Here is a 20,593-nt window from a genome sequence, read left to right as displayed (position 1 = left end):
AAGGTTCGGTTTTGCTCAAAAAATCATATTGCATATGTCTAGTGATTGGAGAAAGCCGATGATCGAATATTTAGAAAATTCTAGTTCATCGGTAGATAAAAATGCTAGGCGACAAGCTTTAAAATATGTGATATTGGATGGTGAATTATATCGTTGAACCATAGATGGGTTGCTTCTAAAATGTCTAGGTTCGGAGCAAAGTAAAATTACTATGGGTGAAGTACATGAAGGTATTTGTGGAACACATCAGTCGGCTCGCAAAATAGTATGGTTGTTAAGGAGAGCTGGATTTTATTGGCCGACTATGTTTGATGATTGCTCTAGATATTACAAAGGATGTGAAGCATGTCAAAAGTTTGGTGATATACAGTTAGCTCCTGCTTCTATGTTGAATCCTATCATCAAACCATGGCCATTCCGAGGATGGGCTTTATATTTCATCGGCCAAATTCATCCTTCATCTTCAAAAGGTCATCGCTTTGTTTTGGTTGCTACGGATTACTTCACAAAGTGGACCGATGCGATGGGAGGCACGACGAACGAGATGACACTAGAGACTAGTCCGACCGCATCGCTTCGCCCAGGTTGTATTTCTGCCGGAGGGGCAAAACGGTCAGATCAGTAGAGCCTGGGATGCAAAAGAAAAGCAAAATGAGCATACAAGACAGAAATAGCGTTCAATCGACCCAAAATTCGGTTTTGATGGCTTTCAGGCAATTGCAGCCAACTCGATTGCTTTCATCGAATCTCACTCAAGTGGATTGCATTTGGGCAATTTCTCCTCAACCATATAAGTGTTTAACTGAATGAAATTAACAAAATAAAGTTTTAGCCTGAGATTTATAAGCCCACACGCAGAGGCAGGGCAACTGAAGTAGCAAGAAGACTGTTAATTTCTTCGCTGATATTAACAATAATAGCCTGTGAAAATTAACTACATCATGATCATGACAGATATCTAGCTCTGGATCTGTATAGAGCAAGAGTGAAAGCGCGCCATGGAAGGAGGCGAGTTGATTTGTTTGACGAGGGAAGTGATTAGGAAGCATATCAACCAAAAGGGAGGTGGGTTCGTGCACGTCCCCGGCGGATTCTCTGACGTACGTTACGCTCACTGACGCGTGGGCCACATAACGTATCAGAGAATCCGTGCCGGTGCGCGCCCCGTGGGCGAGTGGCCTCGGCCTGTGCGGTGGGGGCGGACCTCCCGTGAGGTGTCACCGCCGAGCTTCTCTTTGTCTATGTGTCCCCGGCCACACCTCGGCACAAAATCACAAAGTTTGCATCTAAAACCCATTTTCCACCACCCATCCCGCCCGGAGCGACACGTGTCCAAATCATTATCATAGCAGACGTACAGTTGATGATGACTTATTAGAGTACCCGGTAGTCGACTGTGATGTCGAGCTTGTAACGTTCGGACTTGTGCTTGACCACACGGAGCTCTTCGCCGCAACTCTGCACCTCCACGCCGGTGAGCACCGCTTGGAGCTCATCCGTCCTAGACTTGGAGCAGACGTGGATGGTAACAACCTCAAACAACCTGATGATGCAGAACTTGGAGGAGCCCAGGGGCACAGCGTAGGACCATGCAAGGCTCCACTCCGGCGGAGGCTCGACGTACTCCTTCCAGAAGCCGTGCACCACGGGAGGCCTCATCTCTCCCGAGGCGTCGATCAGGTTGGCCCCGCAGAAGCGGTAGCCGTCGTCATAAGACGAGATCCCAAACCAGAGCTTGTGATCGGGGTCGTACTCAGCGAGGCGGGTGAACGGCAACGCCCAGTCGCCGGCTTTTCTCCACGTGCTCTTCACTGTGTCGAAGCAGTAGGTTTCTGCAACGGCCTTGTTGGATATGACCATGTTTGAGCCGGCGACCAGCGCGTAGGACTCGACATACTGGGAAGAGTCGCGGAGATCGTACACATAGGGAGGCGGGTGGAGAGTGTGCCAGTACGATTCCTTGAAGTTGCATTTTTCATCGTAGGTGAGAACCTCGAAGCTGTGCCGCTTGGGGCCGGGCGGCTTGGGGAACGCGTCCATGATGTAGAGGCTGTCGCCGACGGTGAGAGAGAAGGGTGCGGCCTTGCCACTGGCCAGGCTGGGCAGGTGGCGGAAGGCGGGGGGCAGGCCAGGGTCGCACATGAGGGCGCGGCCCGTGTGGTCCATGGTGAACACCTTGCAGTGCTCCCCGCTGCCCTTGTTCTTGAAGGGCATGAAGTGAATGCTACCGCGCGCATGCATCATGTCTGGAGTGCTCAAAATCATGGTGGGGTCTGGCAGGCGACCACCATCCTCTGTCGCCGACGGATCAGCAGCTCCTGCTCCGCCGCTGCTGTCGAGCGGCGTTGGTGAAGGCTGGTCCCCCACCGTCGATGGACGGAAGAACAAGCGCGACATGTCGATGCGGCGCAGGGAGTAGCTGCGGTCGACGTAATCGTCCGCCACAAGGTACAGGAACCGCCGGAAACTCATCGAGCTGGTAGCCTCTCGCTCGATCTACACGCTGGCTGCAACTGTTTGTGTAAAAAAAAGCAAGAAAAAACATCAGAACATCAGTATATATGAACATCATCTCAAGAGAATCAGTAATCACTTGAGACGAATAAATATATGACTTCATCCATCCATCCATATAGAGACTAGAGAGAGGAGGATCGATCGTTACCAGGCAGGGCAGGACTACACGGCGGCGAGGAAGATCGACTACGGCCTGGTCTTCCTCTTCGGGCAGCGGAGGAGGCCAGAACAAAAAAAAAGGAGTGATTTTTGGGGGAACACGGGGCGGGGTGGCGGCGGCGTTGAGGGGAGCCTGGTGAAGAAGCGCTAGGGTTATCTCCCGGTCCCTTCCTGAGTTGGGCCGGGCCCTAAACTGGGCTAGCTACCCATAACTGGGCTGCTCTTTCCCCTTCAAATAACTCCGAGTTTTTTATTTTTATATTTTCTAACATTAATATTTAAATAAATAGCCCCTGATAAAAAGAATTGCAAGAATAGACTACCGCCGGGCGGTTAGGCTCTTACCACCTTCTGAGAAGACAGTAAGCAGAAGTAAGCAGTCCACCGTGGCAGTGCCTGGGCTAACAGCCCTCCGCGGTTACAAAATCACAGTAATATTTTTTCCTCTCATCTTCTTTATACAAAACTGTGATCTTCTGTTACTCCAAAAAATCCTAAATTTTTTTTTACGTATTTATAATTCATGTGCAACCTATTTTAATTGTATTCACCTAAAACGCATGTGTAGAATTTGAACTAAAATTCTCCAAAAAAAGATTACTTTTATAACTTTTAACAATTGTTAGGGGCCCAAATAAATTTCCAAAAATCTGTAAAAATTCACTAATATTCATATTATGTGATGGAATAATTTATAAAATTATTTCAAGCCCTAGGCTATATGTTGAAAAAGTGAGTTCTTTTGTAATGCTCTATTCACATGAAATGATAAAAATGCATATAAATAGAGCATTACAAAGTAACTCACTTTTTCACCATATAGACTAGGGCTGGAAATAATTTTAAAAATTATTCCATCACATAATATTAATATTAGTGAAATTTTTCAAATTTTTGGAAATTTATTTGAGGCCATAACAATTATTAAAAGTTATAAAAGTAGTCTTTTTTGGAGAATTTTAGTTTAAATTCTACACATGCTTTTTAGGTGAATCTAATTAAAATGGGTTGCACATTAATTATGATATACGTACAAAACAATTTAGGATTTTTGAAGCAACAAAAGACCACAGTTTTGTATAAAGAACATAGGAGGGAAAAATATTATTGTGAACAATGATTTTGACGAAACAATGTTCGCGCTACCTTCGATCAGAGTGCGGTAAGGGCCTAACCGGCCCATGGGAGGGTGGTAGCCGTCTATTCTTTTAATTCTTTTTATTATAGATCTATTTATTTAAATATTAATGTTAGAAAATATTAAAAAAAACTCAATGACTCCTCTTACCCTAGGAAGACCACCAACGGCGCTGCAGAACTCAACGGAAGGGCCTGAGTTCTGGATGGCCCATGATCACTTGTAATTGCGATTTGTTTAGTCCCAAATCTTTTTTAAAAAAAACTCCTATCCCGCCTCTCCCATTTCCCCCATCTCCTAGGCCTTCCGCAATGGCGTCCCCACCATGCGCTCGTCTCGCCGCTCCCATCTCGCCTCCTCCACCCCCTCTCCGTCTCGGGGAGCCTCCTCCAGATGGTGCTACAGCATTCTGTAACAACCTAGGTATCCACATACTTGACTTTTACCCCACAACACCCAAAAACGTACTACCTCTAGCAAAAAATACTTGACGTTTTGGATACAACACGGTCTTCGATGCATACATTTAACCACTATTTTCAACTAGAATATATTTATATAATCCAATAAGTTTATGATATTATGAAAGTATTTTTGAAGATAAATCCACACATATAATTTTTCATATTTTGAAACTAAACATTTTAAAAGTTATCGATGGTCAAAGTTTCAAAAGTTTGACCGGACTTTGTCCAAAACGTCATTCATTTGTGACCGGAGGGAGTATAAAGTCTGAAAATTTAGAAAATTTCGATAGATTCTCCCCTATAAATACGTACATCTGAATAAGCAATCTCTACTATATAAAACACAAGTTAGTTCGTGTGTCACCCCCTCCCACCTCCCCTCCCCTCCCACTGCCTAATAAAAAATTAGAAAACACTTAAAAACCTGCAAAACTAAAAATCAGAAAAACCGGACCAACCCCGTCCTCCTTGCCCCCGTGGGGCCCTCTCCAGATTCGTCCCACCTTCCGTTCTGGTGGCTCATGCATCCTCCAACCGCACCAATACATGCCTCTCGCTATAGGGCAAGGGTGGAGCGCCGATTCGATGGCGGCGACAAGGCGACGATTATGGAGGAGCATGGCCGACGGCAGGGCGACGCGGCGGGCCAGAACGCTGACCCACTCCCTGAGGAAGAGTGGTCGAATCATAAAGAGGGAGGTGAACGCAACGACATCGACGATGAGGACGAGGATGATGCCGATGACCTTGCAAGCTTCCTTGAATCGGACTGGGAACGACGTCGATGACTCTCCGGATTCGGGGTAGGGGATCCTCTCGAAGTAATGTCATGACCAAAAGGATACCGCTTCGAACTGGACACTGGAGGACCACTCATCTCAAGATGGAGGGCTAGTATTACTCAATATTAATTAGAGTTACTTAGCTGTTAAACGGTCGCTAGTTATCCTTGTCGGATGAGTTACAGTGTTAGCTGATTGAGTTACAGAGTCTGTAATTTCAGTTCGTTACCGCGTCTGTAAAATTTTGTTGAGTCGGGGGTATAAATCCTCCAGGAGTAGCAAAATGGAATCATCTATGCTATTACTGTATCCAGAACCACTGAAAACCAAATGGGGAATGAACATTCGTCAATGTTCTTCCCCTGGAATTGTCGTGTTCTTTAGAAATTGTGATCGCAAGTTGGTTTCCTTTGGATTGTTGCACTCGATTCCAATCGGGAGTGACAAATTGGTATCAGAACTCGCCGATTCTCGGCACAAAACAGCGACGAACTCAATCGCCGATGAGGGTTGCTCGACGCCTGTTCGAGTGTAAAATTCTGGGTACCGGGTTGAGTTGGAGTTCGCGGTGGTGACGGTGGCGAGTGTGATTTAGGAGAAGGTTTCACAATTAATCCTTGTGTAAAATCCCTGATTCGATCTCCAACTCAGGCGGCGGTAGATCCGTGGAGCAGACTATTGGGGAGGAGTTCCGAACCGATATGTTCCACAAAGGTGCGCCATGACGAGGAACACCAAGACGACAGCAGATGCGACTTCTTCGATGTCGGCGACAGCGGCAACTGTGGTGGTGGCTTCTTCCACCACATGTGTTACCATCCAGAAGACCTAGCGGCCATGGAGGGTTCCAGCACTGGGTTCATGGAGACCATGCAGGATGAGGTACATGAGCTCAAATCTAGAGTAGGGAATGTAGAGATACAGTTGACACACACGAGTGAGATGTTACATTCAATTCAGAATTCAATGTCGGGATGGACTAAAGGTCCTATGAATGGTGTTGATAGGGAGATAATCAGGGAGTCTGAACTGGGTGATACTATTGAGGATCTGGGCAAACTGGCACTGGATGGGAAAGGGGGAAAACTCAATGGGGATGTCACCCATATGCATGATGAGCCGGCTGTAGTTAGTCAGCACTCACCATTTGGGTATGTTTACACTGATGTTCCAGCAAAACCACACACACATGTTCCTGAAACTGATGGAATACATGAAAGAACTCCATATCTGTCCATCTTACACACCCATAGGCTAGAGTTCAAGATAGCCATAGACAAACATTTGGAAATATGGCAGATAGATTCAGTTAGAGGCAGATGGATAATACCTTCAGCTTGTCAATTTCTAGGCCTAAGCTTGATTTCCCCAACTTCCAAGGTGATAACCTAGTGGGATGTACTAGGTAATGTGAGAAGTATTTTGATTTAGCTAATGTTCCTCAAGAAATGTGGGTATCCATGGCTACATTGCTCTGGAAGGGTAGAACATTGGTGGCACAGTTTGAGGATGTCAGCTAGATTAATGAGGTGGGCTCAATTCTGTTCTCTAGCCTGCAACAGGTTTGCCGAGTATAGCATGTATGACATTGTAGAAGTATTCCACTCACTCATCCAAGAATCCAGTGTGTCAGCATATATAGACAAGTTTGAGGAACTCATGTCTAGAATGCAAAGGCAGCACCCTGGTTTACAGGAGGAGTATTATGTGAGGTGTTTTGTCAAGGGCCTAAAGGACCAGATTAAACACTACTTGAAGCCTCACAGACCACATAGCATGTTGGGTGCCTATGGAATTGCAAGAGATCTTGAGAAAGCAGTGATGAGTAGGAGATATGGTCCCAATGTACCAAGCATAACCAACAGGCAGACTTATCCTAATGCGGTTTTACAGAAGAATTCAATGCCAGCACCAAGGATGGAGGTTGTATCCAAACCTGATAAACTGTCAAATATTAACACAAAACCAAAAGAGCCTGGGACATGTTGGAAATGTTCAGCTCCCTAGACTCCAAAACATAAATTGAAGTGTGAATACTTGTCACGTCCCAAAATCCGTAATTACATAATTAAGCATAAATATGCTTCTTAAGCATTATGTTTAATTTTGTGTGATTTTGTTTTGTAACTATAAAGCAATTCGTTTAAAATCATTTGGATAAGAGAAAGAAATTTGGGAGAGAAAAGAATAGAAATCGCATTGGAAATATCCCCTTTTCTCCAACACATGGGCCCCACAAGTGGCCTCACCATCCCAACCACCAAAAGGGGCAGCACCACCTGCTCCCTCTCTCTCCTCCCTCACTCCCCACACCTCCCACCTTGCAGCAGCTGCTGTTGCCCCCCTCTCCCTCAAGCTCTCTCACTCTCCCTTGGATTTCTCTCTCTAGGAGCAAGATCAAGGTATGCATGTGGTGTCTATACATTCTCTAGCTCATGAGCTACTCATCTATACAATTCATTTTCGTTTTCATGGAAGAATCAAGTAGTTCTTGAAGTTCTTGAGCTTTTTGGAGCAAAAATAGAGTTTTAGACAAATTTGAGCTATAGAGTCGTGTTGCTAGTTGATGAGTGAGTTCTAGGACCCTTGGACTATCCCTAACATGTTCTCTTTAGGCTTGGAGAAGATCGCAACTCGAATCGACCAAAAATCCACTTGAGGACAGCTTTTTTGGGCTGACCCGGATACTCCGGCCTCACCCGAATACTCCGGGTTCAGTAGAAATCGTCCGTCGAATTGTGTTCAAAATTTGTTAGGGTTTAGGGTGCAAGATGGTTTTAGAATCCTTTGGATAGGGCATATACACGTTTGTGTAGCACATATTTGTAAAGTGAGTCGAATCAATCGAGGGAAAATTTGTGGAAAAACCTAAGTCTGCCTCACCCGGATAATCCGGGTAAACCCGGAGACTCTGGGTAATTACGTTACGATTAACCGAGAGCCTCTCTCGGAGCCTCACCCGGAGTCTCCGGCATAGCCCAGATAGTCCGGACCAGCCCAGAGGTTCTGGGTTAAGTTAGAAAATTGGCTAACCGAGCACCTTCTCCGGAGGATGGCTCGGAGGCTCCGGAACCCAGATACTTCGGATTCACCCGGATACTCTGGGCCAGTCAAATAAAAAGGCAGTAACTGAGCGCCTCTTCCGGAGGTTCACCCAGAGGGTCCGGACCCGGATACTCCGAACTAACCCGGATACTCCGGGTGGCTGTTATTTTTCAGATTTCATTTAGATCGTTTATTATTGCATTGATTCGCATGTCTTGTACTTCCAGTATGTTATTAAGCATTGTGGCATACCTTGTTGCATTCACTCATGCTCATCATTTCATGCGCTCTTCTTTAGTGAACAAGGAGCCGGAGAAAGAGACGCCCGTGGTTGAAGACGACTCTAATCTTCTGGATTTCTACTAGTGTTGCGTGGGTAATTTTAGGCAGCCACCTGAGTAGCAAGGCAAGCAACTAAGCATATTGCACCTTTGTTCAATTAAATGAAGTCTAAAATTGATAAACTTTTCTTATGTATGTTTGCATGTGTCTAGTCGAGATCGGGTACAAGTGGGTAGATCCTATGTTGAATGCATTACTTCTACCTTGAATTGTTGTTCATCCTTTTCTTGTCGCCTTGAGTATGTTGTTGGTGTCTAGATTATAAGTTAAATTGAATGCTTAGCAATGCATAGGTCATTCGGTAGAAGTCGAGCGGTGAATTATTTCATCGTTCGCGAGCATAGGCATTATTTACTTTCGTAATGATCACAATATTGGATATGGGTTGATGATGATTGTATGAGTGGTAAGTATGAGACGAGACGTGGGAGGTGCTAGGAGGTGTTTATCCTGCCCGGATGTGAAGTTCCCCTGGGTAGGTCGGGAGAGGATCCCAGACACCGTAGACCGCTTGCGTCGTTTAAGCACCAATCGTCGGTGTAGTCGGCTTTAGCACTTACCTTACTCACCACATGCCGATCTAATGGTAAGGCGAGCCGAATACCTCTGTAGCTGTGATCATTTGGGCGTGAACATCGACTGTGTGAGTGGGCGGACTTGTAAGAGGTGCTAGTTTGCTCTGGGAGTAGTTCTAGTACCTCCGCGCCGAGCGATGCATGATCCAAATGGTTGGGGCTTATTGGGAAAGGTTGACATGAGTACCACCTTGTATGGATCTGTGTGGTCATGCAAGCCGTATGGTCCTCAAGTCGTGTGGGTCCAGGAGCATCCCCCTGCAAGGTGTAAAAATATTTTAAAATGTCACGCTCTCGGTCATGAGCATGCTTCTGTCCATCTGCATCGGTCATAGAGTTTTCGCTTGTGGTTGATGGTTGGATATGTGGGAGATGGTTGAGTTGGTCTTTGTTACATGTATGTTAATAATGGTTCCATTTATTTATGTTCAGTTGGTTATGGTAGGGTAGAGTTATATTTTTGTTGGTTAAGTTAGTTGCTCACACATATGTGTCCAGGTTGCTAACCGCTTATGTTTAACTTAACATTGTGGCTTTTCCTTGCTAATGGCTCAATGCATAATCCTTGGAGTCGAGCTATGTATATGTGCTCTATATGGTTTAAGTCTTGCGAGTACCTTCGTACTTATTCCTGCGTTTTCAGGTGCTGCTGGTGAGGAAGAGCTGGTGTTTGGCTGCTTTGTGCTTGCCGATCAGGGTGGCGAGCAAGAGTAGTGCATCCTACTCTCGGAGGTCGTGCTTTTGGGGTGGAGCCTAAGGGCATGTGGCTCCACTCTCTTTTGTTGTATAGGTTTTTGTTTTCGCTGCGTAGATGTTGTTACCTTTTGATGTAAATTGTTGGAAATGGTTGCATGTTAAAGACTTGTAATATAAATGTTAATTACTTACTCTTTCTTAAGCTATGTTGTGATGCTAAATGTTGGAAGGCATGTGTTCCGATCTTGGGCACAAAACACGTGCCGGGACTACCGAGATGATATTCTGATTAATCATCAAGGTTGCGATTATGAATAATGATCCTCTTGGTGATTAATTAGAATATTATTTGGACGGTTCCTCACAATACTACCATGTGTCATCCCATGCCATGACAGTAGAACCAGAAGAGATCCGCCAGCTAGAAAATGAAACATATGATCAGCTAATCTATGATGCAGAAGGGCAGCAACCAACACCTGTACTGATGCAAATATCCAAACAACCTGTCCAGGGGACTAGGTCTGTGGCCACCTTTTGTCTTCCATTGCTAGTGGGAGGAAAAAGGGTTGTTGCATTGGTAGATAGTGGAAGCACCCATAGCGAACAAAGGGAAGGAGGTTATGTTTAAACCTAAGTTTTGTTTCAGATGCTATACAAAGGGACATGCCACTGTAGACTATCTTGCTATTTTGTTCTGTGAGATCTGTGAGAGTAATGAGCATGTTACACATAAGTGTTCCATTCTCAAAGCTCCAAAAACTGTGGCTCAGGCGGTGGGTTTTGCTATGGAAGGGTTGGGCTTTTACCATATTCCACATGCCCCCGATTCAGGAGGCGAAGAAGGATACTAAGACATCAATAGTTACAGTTGTTGGGGGGATGTTATAGTACCTTAGTTGTTGGAGGAGCTACATAGGCTGATCCCGTCAAAGTGGACATGGAAGGCAGAAGTGTATGGTGAGAACTCATATTTAGTGCCCTTTCCCACAAAGGTGGATTTACAGCATTATGTTGCCTTTGGCAGTGCGGAGATAAAGGAACACAATGTCAAACTCACCTTTGAGGAGTGGCAGGCACCAAACGATGGTCTTACTCTTCCTAATATGTGGGTAAGAGTATATGATCTTCCGGAGAAGCTTCGGAGTTTTCAATGTTGTGGGGTGTAGGATCCATGATTGGAGCTACTCAATCAGTGGATATGATCACAACAATGCGAAATGTTTTTGGGAGAGTTCATGTGGCAGTGCTTGATCCCACTTTAATTCTGGAGAAGTTACATGTTGTGATTGGGAACAAGTTTTTTTATGTCAGGCTAATGGTAGAGCAGGGGGACACAGTGGCAATAATGACAGAATGGATGTGGATGATACATATGACAAGGATAAGAGGGAGAAGCATCAGGATGACAAGGACATGAATGACAGAGAATTAAAAAAGGCAAAGAATGGAGGTGATACGACAAAAAGTGGGGACAAAGGCGCTGGTGCTGCACCAAATGTAACAAGGCAACAATTTATGTCACTTGGAGGGTGGTCAACAGAAGGAATGTCTGTAGAAGAGAAGGATGCTTTTTACCTAGGCAAGGTAGAGGAAATTATGTCTAAGGTAGTGGACAAAACACTGGAAGACCTTAGTTTCCAAGTCATGGCAGAAAATGATGAAGTGGTGACAGTGGAAGATATCATGGAGATGGAAGAAAATAGTCAACACAACACTGTAAGTATTAGCTGGCTAGAAACAGATGATGATCTAGTGCTAGAACAAATTGACAATAAAAATGAAAAACTGTTGTGTAATGGTTTACAGGATGGGGTAATTGTTGTGTACTATTAGCAATATGTTGGGCATATGGCTTAGGGGAATAGGAACAAAGTTGAAAAAACAAATTCTGGTCGGGGCTACTGCCATTTGTTAGGCAATTTGGCTAAGCCGGAATGAGGTGATTTTTGACAAAGCACAAATTCATTATTCTCTGCAGGTTATCTTTAGGGCCACACACTGGATCAGATTATGGACATTAATGCAAAAGGAGGAGGACCGGGTTGTAATGTGTGTGGCATGTCGTCTGTTCGAGACAACGATAATGGATATCTTCACCACGCATGGGTGGAGGTTTAGCAATAGAATAGGTCGTTAATGGAGAGCTTTGGTTTGTTTATTCTTAATCCTCCATTGTTTGGTGGGAGTGTGTGGCAAAGTTTCATTTTATGTTTCAACCTCTTATTTTCGGGGGGGGGTGTGGTGGTTATATGGTGGATGGATGTCTACATCATAGCCAAAATGTTTGTAATAATTGTCGTCCACATACATCAAAAGATGTAGAGGTCAGGATGTTTTCATTAGCTTAATGAAATAAAACTCCCTTTATCTAAAAAAACCCCTTTCTTTCAATGGGCTTGGACACTTACTTCATTCATCATATAAGTCCTTTTAACTATGTAGCCCGACAATCATCTTCTAATCGACCCCTGTGGAAACCATACTCTGTGTGTGTGTGTGTGTGTGTGTGTGTGTGTGTGTGTGTGTGTGTGTGTGTGTGTGTGTGTGTGTGTGTGTGTGTGTGTGTGTGTGTGTGTAAGGCACACTTAATATGGTCATAACATAAATAGAAACTCTATCTCAATAGTTTCGTCTATCAAACTAAGCACCACGCCTATTTTGATAAACTAGGTTTATGAGTTCTAGACCTGAAGCGCTCCGAGTATCCCCGATGCTAAAAAAACTTTATTATACCAGTCCCTGGATCAGTCGCTGATAAATACAAGTCTTACAATAGGTGACATCACAATCATACAATGATTAAAAGATAAATATAACCCAGTACAAGAACAACATAAATAAGATACACGGTATGCATATGAAAGCATAGCAGCGTCTCGACACCATAGGCAGCTCGGGTGCAAACACGACCGACTCTACTCATCTGCGTCATCATCTCGGTGAAGTCTGGATCCTCTGTTGTAATCAGCAAGCAAGGGTGAGTACATAAGTACTCAGCAAGTTCCAACCCCTATCCTATCTCAAGGGGTACAATAGATGCTTACAATAATTACAAGGATCAGGTTGTAGGGATTAGTTTTGCGGAAAGCCAAGTCTGTCATATGCATGGGTTTATTTTCATAAGGCAGCTTTAGCAAAAAAACATATTTAATTATTGATAGAGTGGTTGTCAAGTTTTAATGTTGCCGGACAATAGGCACACTATGCCCACACACACCAAGGTTCGTCTCTTCGACCTCAAGCAGAGCCTGGCTATCCCGGCAAGAACGACCTCAAGCAGAGCCGTCGGCCGGGGCTTACGAATCTGTTCGGCTAGCAAGCGCAAAATGCCATGATAGTGGCGGTGAGGGACTAGGGAGGAGGCAGCACTCCGATCCCCAACGGAGCTACTCAGGCAAGGGAAGACAGAGGTTTCGGATCTGCTCGCTCAGGGGAAAAGCATAGCGACACATCCGTATCGTTATCTGTTTACGTAGGAAGGGGAGGGGTAACATGATTGTATTAGCCTGGGATTCGATACGGCGTAAACCATTTACAGGCCAACTGAAACAAACACGTTTAAAGGAATCAGATTGCACCGTAATTGGATTACGTCCAAAAGTCGCCGAACCAAACAGCATCTATGTGTCTCCGGCCACACTTCCGCCAGACCGCCTACTCTTCCTGACGCTCAATCGCCCAGGCTTTGGCCTGGAGCTCTCCGTCCTCTTCCACCATCGTCGAGCTCTTCTTAGGTAGATATAGAAGGACAGACAGATAAAAATGGTTAAAAAAGGATCGAAGGTAACTGAACTTGAACTTAAACATGGGAGTATTAGCAGACACGACACTCATAATATGCAGAGAGGAACCATTTGATCCGAACCACATCCATACATAAGCAAAACCAAACCATGATCGATATTACAGCTAACTGAACCAGCCATCAAACAAACCTGCAGCTAATGAGGTAATCAACCCATTGACAGCTCCACATATGGCACTACTACATTATTATTACTCCATTATTATAGCAGACGTACAGTTGATGATGACTTATTAGAGTACCCGGTAGTCGACTGTGACGTCGAGCTTGTAACGTTCGGACTTGTGCTTGACCACACGGAGCTCTTCGCCGCAACTCTGCACCTCCACGCCGGTGAGCACCGCTTGGAGCTCATCCGTCCTAGACTTGGAGCAGACGTGGATGGTAACAACCTCAAACAACCTGATGATGCAGAACTTGGAGGAGCCCAGGGGCACAGCGTAGGACCATGCAAGGCTCCACTCCGGCGGAGGCTCGACGTACTCCTTCCAGAAGCCGTGCACCACGGGAGGCCTCATCTCTCCCGAGGCGTCGATCAGGTTGGCTGCGCAGAAGCGGTAGCCGTCGTCAAGAGATGAGATCCCGAACCAGAGCTTGTGCTCGGGGTCGTACTCGGCGAGGCGGGTGAACGGCAACGCCCAGTCGCCAGCCTTTCTCCACGTGCTCTTCACTGTGTCGAAGCAGTAGGTTTCTGCAGCGGCCTTGTTGGATATGACCATGTTTGAGCCGGCGACCACCGCGTAGGACTCCACATACTGGGAAGAGTCGTGGGGACCGTACATGTAGGGAGGCGGGTTGAGGGGGTGCCAGTACCATTCCTTGTATATGAAGCTGTCGTAGGCATCGTAGGTGAGAACCTCGAAGCTGTGCCGCTTGGGGCCGGCCGGCTTGGGGTACGCGTCCATGACGTAGAGGCTATCGCCGACGGTGAGAGAGAAGGGTGCGAACTTGCCACCGGCCAGGCTAGGCATGTGGCTGACGGCGGGGGGCAGGCCAGGGTCGCACATGAGGGCGCGGCCCGTGTGGTCCATGGTGAACACCTTGCAGTGCTCCCCGCTGCCCTTGTTCTTGAAGGGCATGAAGTGAATGCTACCGCGCGCGTGCATCATGTCTGGAGTGCTCAAAATCATGGTGGGGTCTGGCAGGCGACCACCATCCTCTGTCGCCGACGGATCAGCAGCTCCTGCTCCGCCGCTGCTGTCGAGCGGCGTTGGTGAAGGCTGGTCCCCCACCGTCGATGGACGGAAGAACAAGCGCGACATGTCGATGCGGCGCAGGGAGTAGCTGCGGTCGACGCAATCGTCCGCCACAAGGTACAGGAACCGCCGGAAACTCATCGAGCTGGTAGCCTCTTGCTCGATCTACACGCTGGCTGCAACTGTTTGTGTAAAATAAGCAAGAAAAAACATCAGAACATCAGAACATCAGTATATATGAACATCATCTACACGGCGGCGAGGAAGATCGACTACGGCCTGGTCTTCCTCTTCGGGCAGCGGTGGAGGCCAGAACAAAAAAAAAGGAGTGATTTTTGGGGGAACACGGGGCGGGGTGGCGACGGCGTTGAGGGGAGCCTGGTGAAGAAGCGCTAGGGTTATCTCCCGGTCCCTTCCTGATTTGGGCCGGGCCCTAAACTGGGCTAGCTACGCACAACTGGGCTGCTTTTTCCCCTTCAAATAACTCCGAGTTTTTTATTTTTATATTTTCTAACATTAATATTTAAATAAATAGCCCCTGATAAAAAGAATTGCAAGAATAAACTACCGCCGGGCGGTTAGGCTCTTACCACCTTCTGAGAAGGCAGTAAGCAGAAGTAAGCAGTCCACCGTGGCTGTGCCTGGGCTAACAGCCCTCCGCGGTTACGAAATCACAGTAATATTTTTTCCTCCCATTTTCTTTATATAAAACTGTGATCTTATGTTGCTTCAAAAATCCTAAAAAAAATTTATGTGTTTCATAATTTATGTGCAAATCATTTTAATTGTATTCACCTAAAACTCATCTGTAGAATTTAAACTAAAATTCTCCAAAAAAAGACTACTTTTATAACTTTTAACAATTGTTAGGGCCCCAAATAAATTTCCAAAAATCTGTGAAAATTCACTAATATTCATATTATGTGATGGAATAATTTCTAAAATTATTTTCAGCCCTAGGCTATATGGTGAAAAGGTGAGTTCTTTTGTAATGCTCTATTCACATGAAATGATAAAAATGCATATAAATAGAGCATTACAAATTAACTCACTTTTTCACCATATATCCTAGTTTTTGAAAATATTTTTAGAAATTATTCCATCACATAATATAAATATTAGTGAATTTTCCCAAATTTTTGGAAATTTATTTGAGGCCCTAACAATTATTAAAAGTTATAAAAGTAGTCTATTTTGAAGAATTTTAGTTTAAATTATACACATGATTTTTAGGTGAATCTAATTAAAATGGGTTTCACATGAATTATAAAATACGTACAAAAAAATTTAGGATTTTTAGAGCAACAAAAGACCACAGTTTTGTATAAAGAACATGGGAGGGAAAAATATTATTATGAACAGTGATTTTTTTTCAAAACACTGTTCACGCTACTTTTAGCCCCACGCAGTGCTTACCCCCTAGGGCATGAGAGGCGGTAGCCGTCTATTTTTTTAATTTTTTTTTATCAGAGATCTATTTATTTAAATATTAATGTTAGAAAATTAAAAAAAAACTCAATAACTCCTCTTACCCTAGGAAGACCACCGACGGCACTGCAGAACTCAGCGGAAGGGCCTGAATTCTGGATGGCCTATGATCACTTGTAATTGCGATTTGTTCAGTCCCAATTTTTTTTTTCAAAAAAAACACTCACATCCTGCCTCTCCCATTTCCCCCATCTCCTGGGCCTTCTGCAATGGCGTCCCCACCACGCACTCATCTCGCCGCTCCCATCTCGCCTCCTCCACCCCCTCTCCGCCTTGGGGAGCCTCCTCTAGATGGTGCTATAGCATTCTGTAACAACCTAGGTATCCACGTACTTTTACCCCACAACTCCCAAAAAGGTACTCCCTCTAGTCAAAAATACTTGACGTTTTGGATACAACCTGGTCTTCGATGCATACATTTAACCACTATTTTCAACTAGAATATATTTATACAATCCAATAAGTTTATGATATTATAAAAGTATTTTTGAAGATAAACCCACACATATAATTTTTCATATTTTGAAACTAAACATTTTAAAAGTTATCGATGGTCAAAGTTTCAAAAGTTTGATCAGACTTTGTCCAAAACATCATTCATTTGTGATCGGAGGGAGTATAAAGTCTGAAAATACGATAGATTCTCCCCTAAACATTTTTGAAGATAAACGTCATTCATTTGTCCAAAACTATTTCGATAGATTCTCCCCTATAAATACGTACATCAGAACAAGCAATTCATATAATAATCACAAGCATAACGTATAAGCAATAATTATCCGGCATAGCCCAACAAAAGAACCTAATAAAGGTGACTACTCCAACTATAAGATCATCTCAATCATATAAGTGTTTAACTGAATGAAATTAATAAAATAAAGTTCTAATAAACCAAGGTGAAGGACTAAATATGGGTAAAGGTATGTGTGTGCTCAAATCAACGATGCTACTCCCATCTCATGCATGCCGTGATCACTTGGTACCTAAAAACCAAATAAAACATAACGGTGGGTGAAAATAATCAGCAAGTACAACTCAGAATTGGAAGAACATATATATCATCAAAATCAAAGAAGAACAAATCATAATGGATTTATCCTTTTCTTTGAAAACAATAATGAAATAATAGTTTCCGTTTGAAACGGACAACACCTGAATACATCCTTAGTATTTACCGATAAATCTGAGGAAGTGGGGTCAGCACTTACTCACGTGAACATGAATATAATAACTAATCAACACATCCATGGATTGAAATAATCCACTGAACATGAATGATGAACAACACGAGAAAACATGAATCATGAACCTAAGCATCATCTAAAAACTTGAATCAGTACACCACACGAACGAATAAATCATGTAAAAATAGAAAATGGAATGACCAGAGAAACCTAACCATATGGCACACATCAATACAAGTTTGTCATGCACCTGCCTTAACCGTGGTGAGAAACCGATGTCACGCCCTTTTATACTGGAATTTCCCAAACCTGTGGATGAAAACTGCACTAAATATCTATTCCATGATATCCACATAACTATAATTGTAATATACCAGTGATACTAGTAGCAACACGATTAAACTCGTTTATCGCCGTTGTCTAAAATACCGATTTAAAAGTCTAGTCACTCAGTGTTCTATCTCTAACTTCTAATTCCCTTAACCAACCACAACAAATAAATACATCTAAGACATATATTTAAATTACCTAACTCTTTTCTTTTATGACATCAGGCAAATCTCCCTCTAACTTGGTGAACAGATAAACAAAATATAGCGCAGATTAATATTTGTCGGACAGCAGCAATCTTTTGACCGTTTCTCCTAAAATGATTATCCAAATCGAACAAAACCAGCACCATTGGAAAGATATCGATGAGACCTACAACTTTTGTTTTAAGCTTATGCCCAAATTCGACACTAATTATTCCCAATTTTCAAATTAAACTCACTGCACGCAAATCGGACCACCAATTCCGGCAACGAAACCAACCATCAAAATTTATCTATGAACAGCTAGGGACTATGTAGATATTACCCTTGATGTGTGGATCGCGAATTGGTGGAGAATTTGATAAAATCCCCGAAATTTCCCTTCTTCTTTTTCTTTTCTTCTCCTTCCTTCTTTTTTCCCTGCTCTTATTCTTCTTCTATCCTTCTTCCTCCTTGGTTCAGTACCAGTAGCACAACAACACAGCAGGGCACACAAGGCATAGCACAACAGAGTATAGAACCAGCCACAAGGATTCTAGCGGCGGCGGTCGCAGCCACAGCAATCGAATAGGGAGGGCATAACAAGGGCACCTCATGCAGAAGCAGCAACACATCAGTAGGAAGAAGCGCGACGGCGGGTTGGAGGCTACGGTCGGCGGCACGTGGCCGTAGCAACAAGGACAGAGGTGGCGCTAGGGCAGGAGCTTGGCTGCAGCACTTGGTGCCTTGGGGCGTCACTGTTTATGAGGGCAGCGGCCTGACCCAAGATACGTTACCGAGTGGGCCTACCAACTCTGTGTCGATCTATTTTTTTTATTTACCATACAACGGTCTAAATTTATTGGACTCGCTACAGATTTTCCCGGTGTCCAAACGGAACGTTTAAATAGAAAAACGAACTTGTCTCAACGAGAACTACGCATTCGCAATCTCCGATCATCCATTCAAACTATGGATCAAAAGGTCAATTTTTCGCCCACTCTGTACTATGCCCGATCAATGTTTTATTTTCATAATATTCAGGTTAGTACACATTCTGTGGCCGCCGCGCCAGGTGCTTCAAGGTGCTTTGTGACATAACCGGTGAAGTACTACATGTGCGGCAAGTTGCTGCATTACAACAATTGTCCTACCAAACCGCCCATCCCCCTTAATGACTGGGATTTCAAGCAGTAGCTCATCGTCATGGAGTCGCCCCCTGGTGATCCGAGAAACCCCGACATCCCCCATGATGAGATCATCTACAACTATATCAAAACGCTCACCCAAGTTGTCGAAAGGTATAGCTCCATGCATTGTTCAAAATTAGGGCCATCATTTGGAACTATTTGATTCGACAGTTAATTGTTAGTCCCATATGTTCATGTTCTTCCTCTCAATATGTTCATGTAAATGCCACAATTATGAACCAACAGATTCAGTTAATTGTTTGTCTTAAGGGGGAGTGTTGGATAGAGCAAGGCAACTTCTAGAGTTCTCTCGCATATGCATGAGCCAAGTTATTAGTTAGGAAGCTACTATAACTATTTTTTGTCATTGTAAAATTAGAATTGTCTAGATGAAGATATTTTACATGAACCTTCTAGGGTCTTGATATTTGTAGCATGACATGACTAGGATCTTACCAAATGTCACTCAACAGACGGTTTTGAATGCCTAGATAAGGATGGTGTTACCCCTTGCCATGCCATACAAAAGGGAGCATGGTAGATGAGAGCAAGATAGGGAGTGCTAGGTAAAGAAGAGTGTGAGAGTAGAGTAAGAAAGAATAGTGAGAGTTAGGATAGTCACCTAAAATAGTTGTGTATGATTATGTGTAATAGTTGTGCTATTATAATAAATAGTGTTTTCTTGTAAGTAGTAGTCTCCCGGATATTCCACAAAAGTGAAATCTATTTGTCGAGAGATATCCAAGCTTGCACAGGATGAGAAGGTGAGCGAGACCCGTACGAGGAGAATCATCTTCCACGACCTTAGACTCGAATATAATGGGTTTATAGTCGCGGTGAGAGGATGGCCTACTCAACCCTCTTTGGTGGAGCTAGAAAATTTGTTGGCTAATCAAGAGGAGTTGGCCAACGAAATAGGGACTATTACTGTGAAAGAAGAAGAGAAGGAGCTCTTCACTAACTAGAAGAAGAGTCCACCTCTGGGACCAAGGTGGGCGGAAGGTGGCAAGCATCCCCAAAGGAGAGAAGTAGCTCTGCAGGGGGAGCTCAAGGAGGAAGAGAACACCAACAACATGTTAGGAACAAGAATTGGTGATGCTTCATTGTGATAAGAAGGGTCATTTCGGTCGAGACTATCGATTACCAAAAAGGCATTTCAAAGGGAATGTGGCCACCACCAAAATGGAGAAAAAGAAGGAAGAAACATCCACATGTGAATACGAATGGGACCTTGAAGCTGGTTTTCTCAAGAAAATGATGAAGAAAAATTGAAGGAGGACATGGAGGCATCTGCTTTTGCAGTAACCACAAATTCAAGAGTAAATTACAAGGAGGATTGGACTGTGGATTTTGGGTGCTCCAACCACATGACAAGTGATGATAAGAAGCTGCAAGATATAACATGCTACAAGGGAAGAAGAAGTTGTGCTAACGGCAGACAACTCAAGACTTCCCATCTCTCATATCAGGAATATGACAATTCCAAGGTATGGT

General features: G+C 44.1%; 2 protein-coding genes across 2 annotated transcripts; both read right to left on the bottom strand.

Annotated features, from left to right (window-relative positions):
• Positions 1–890: 890 nt before the first annotated feature.
• On the bottom strand, positions 891–2,791 carry LOC133895969 (uncharacterized). The gene is made up of 2 exons (XM_062336492.1): positions 2,666–2,791; positions 891–2,513 (listed from the first exon to the last, which is right to left on the bottom strand). The coding sequence occupies exon 2, from the start codon at positions 2,470–2,472 to the stop codon at positions 1,375–1,377; it is 1,098 nt and encodes a 365-aa protein (XP_062192476.1). The 5' UTR covers positions 2,473–2,513; positions 2,666–2,791; the 3' UTR covers positions 891–1,374.
• Positions 2,792–13,762: 10,971 nt separating this feature from the next.
• LOC133895975 (uncharacterized) lies at positions 13,763–14,866 on the bottom strand. Its single transcript, XM_062336499.1, has one exon. The coding sequence runs from the start codon at positions 14,864–14,866 to the stop codon at positions 13,763–13,765; it is 1,104 nt and encodes a 367-aa protein (XP_062192483.1).
• Between the last annotated feature and the right edge of the window lie 5,727 nt (positions 14,867–20,593).

The sequence above is a fragment of the Phragmites australis genome, chromosome 16, assembly GCF_958298935.1.
Source record: "Phragmites australis chromosome 16, lpPhrAust1.1, whole genome shotgun sequence".
NCBI classification, from domain to species: Eukaryota; Viridiplantae; Streptophyta; class Magnoliopsida; order Poales; family Poaceae; genus Phragmites; species Phragmites australis.
Note: the sequence above shows the minus strand (reverse complement) of the source record. Positions and strands in the feature narration are given on the sequence as shown.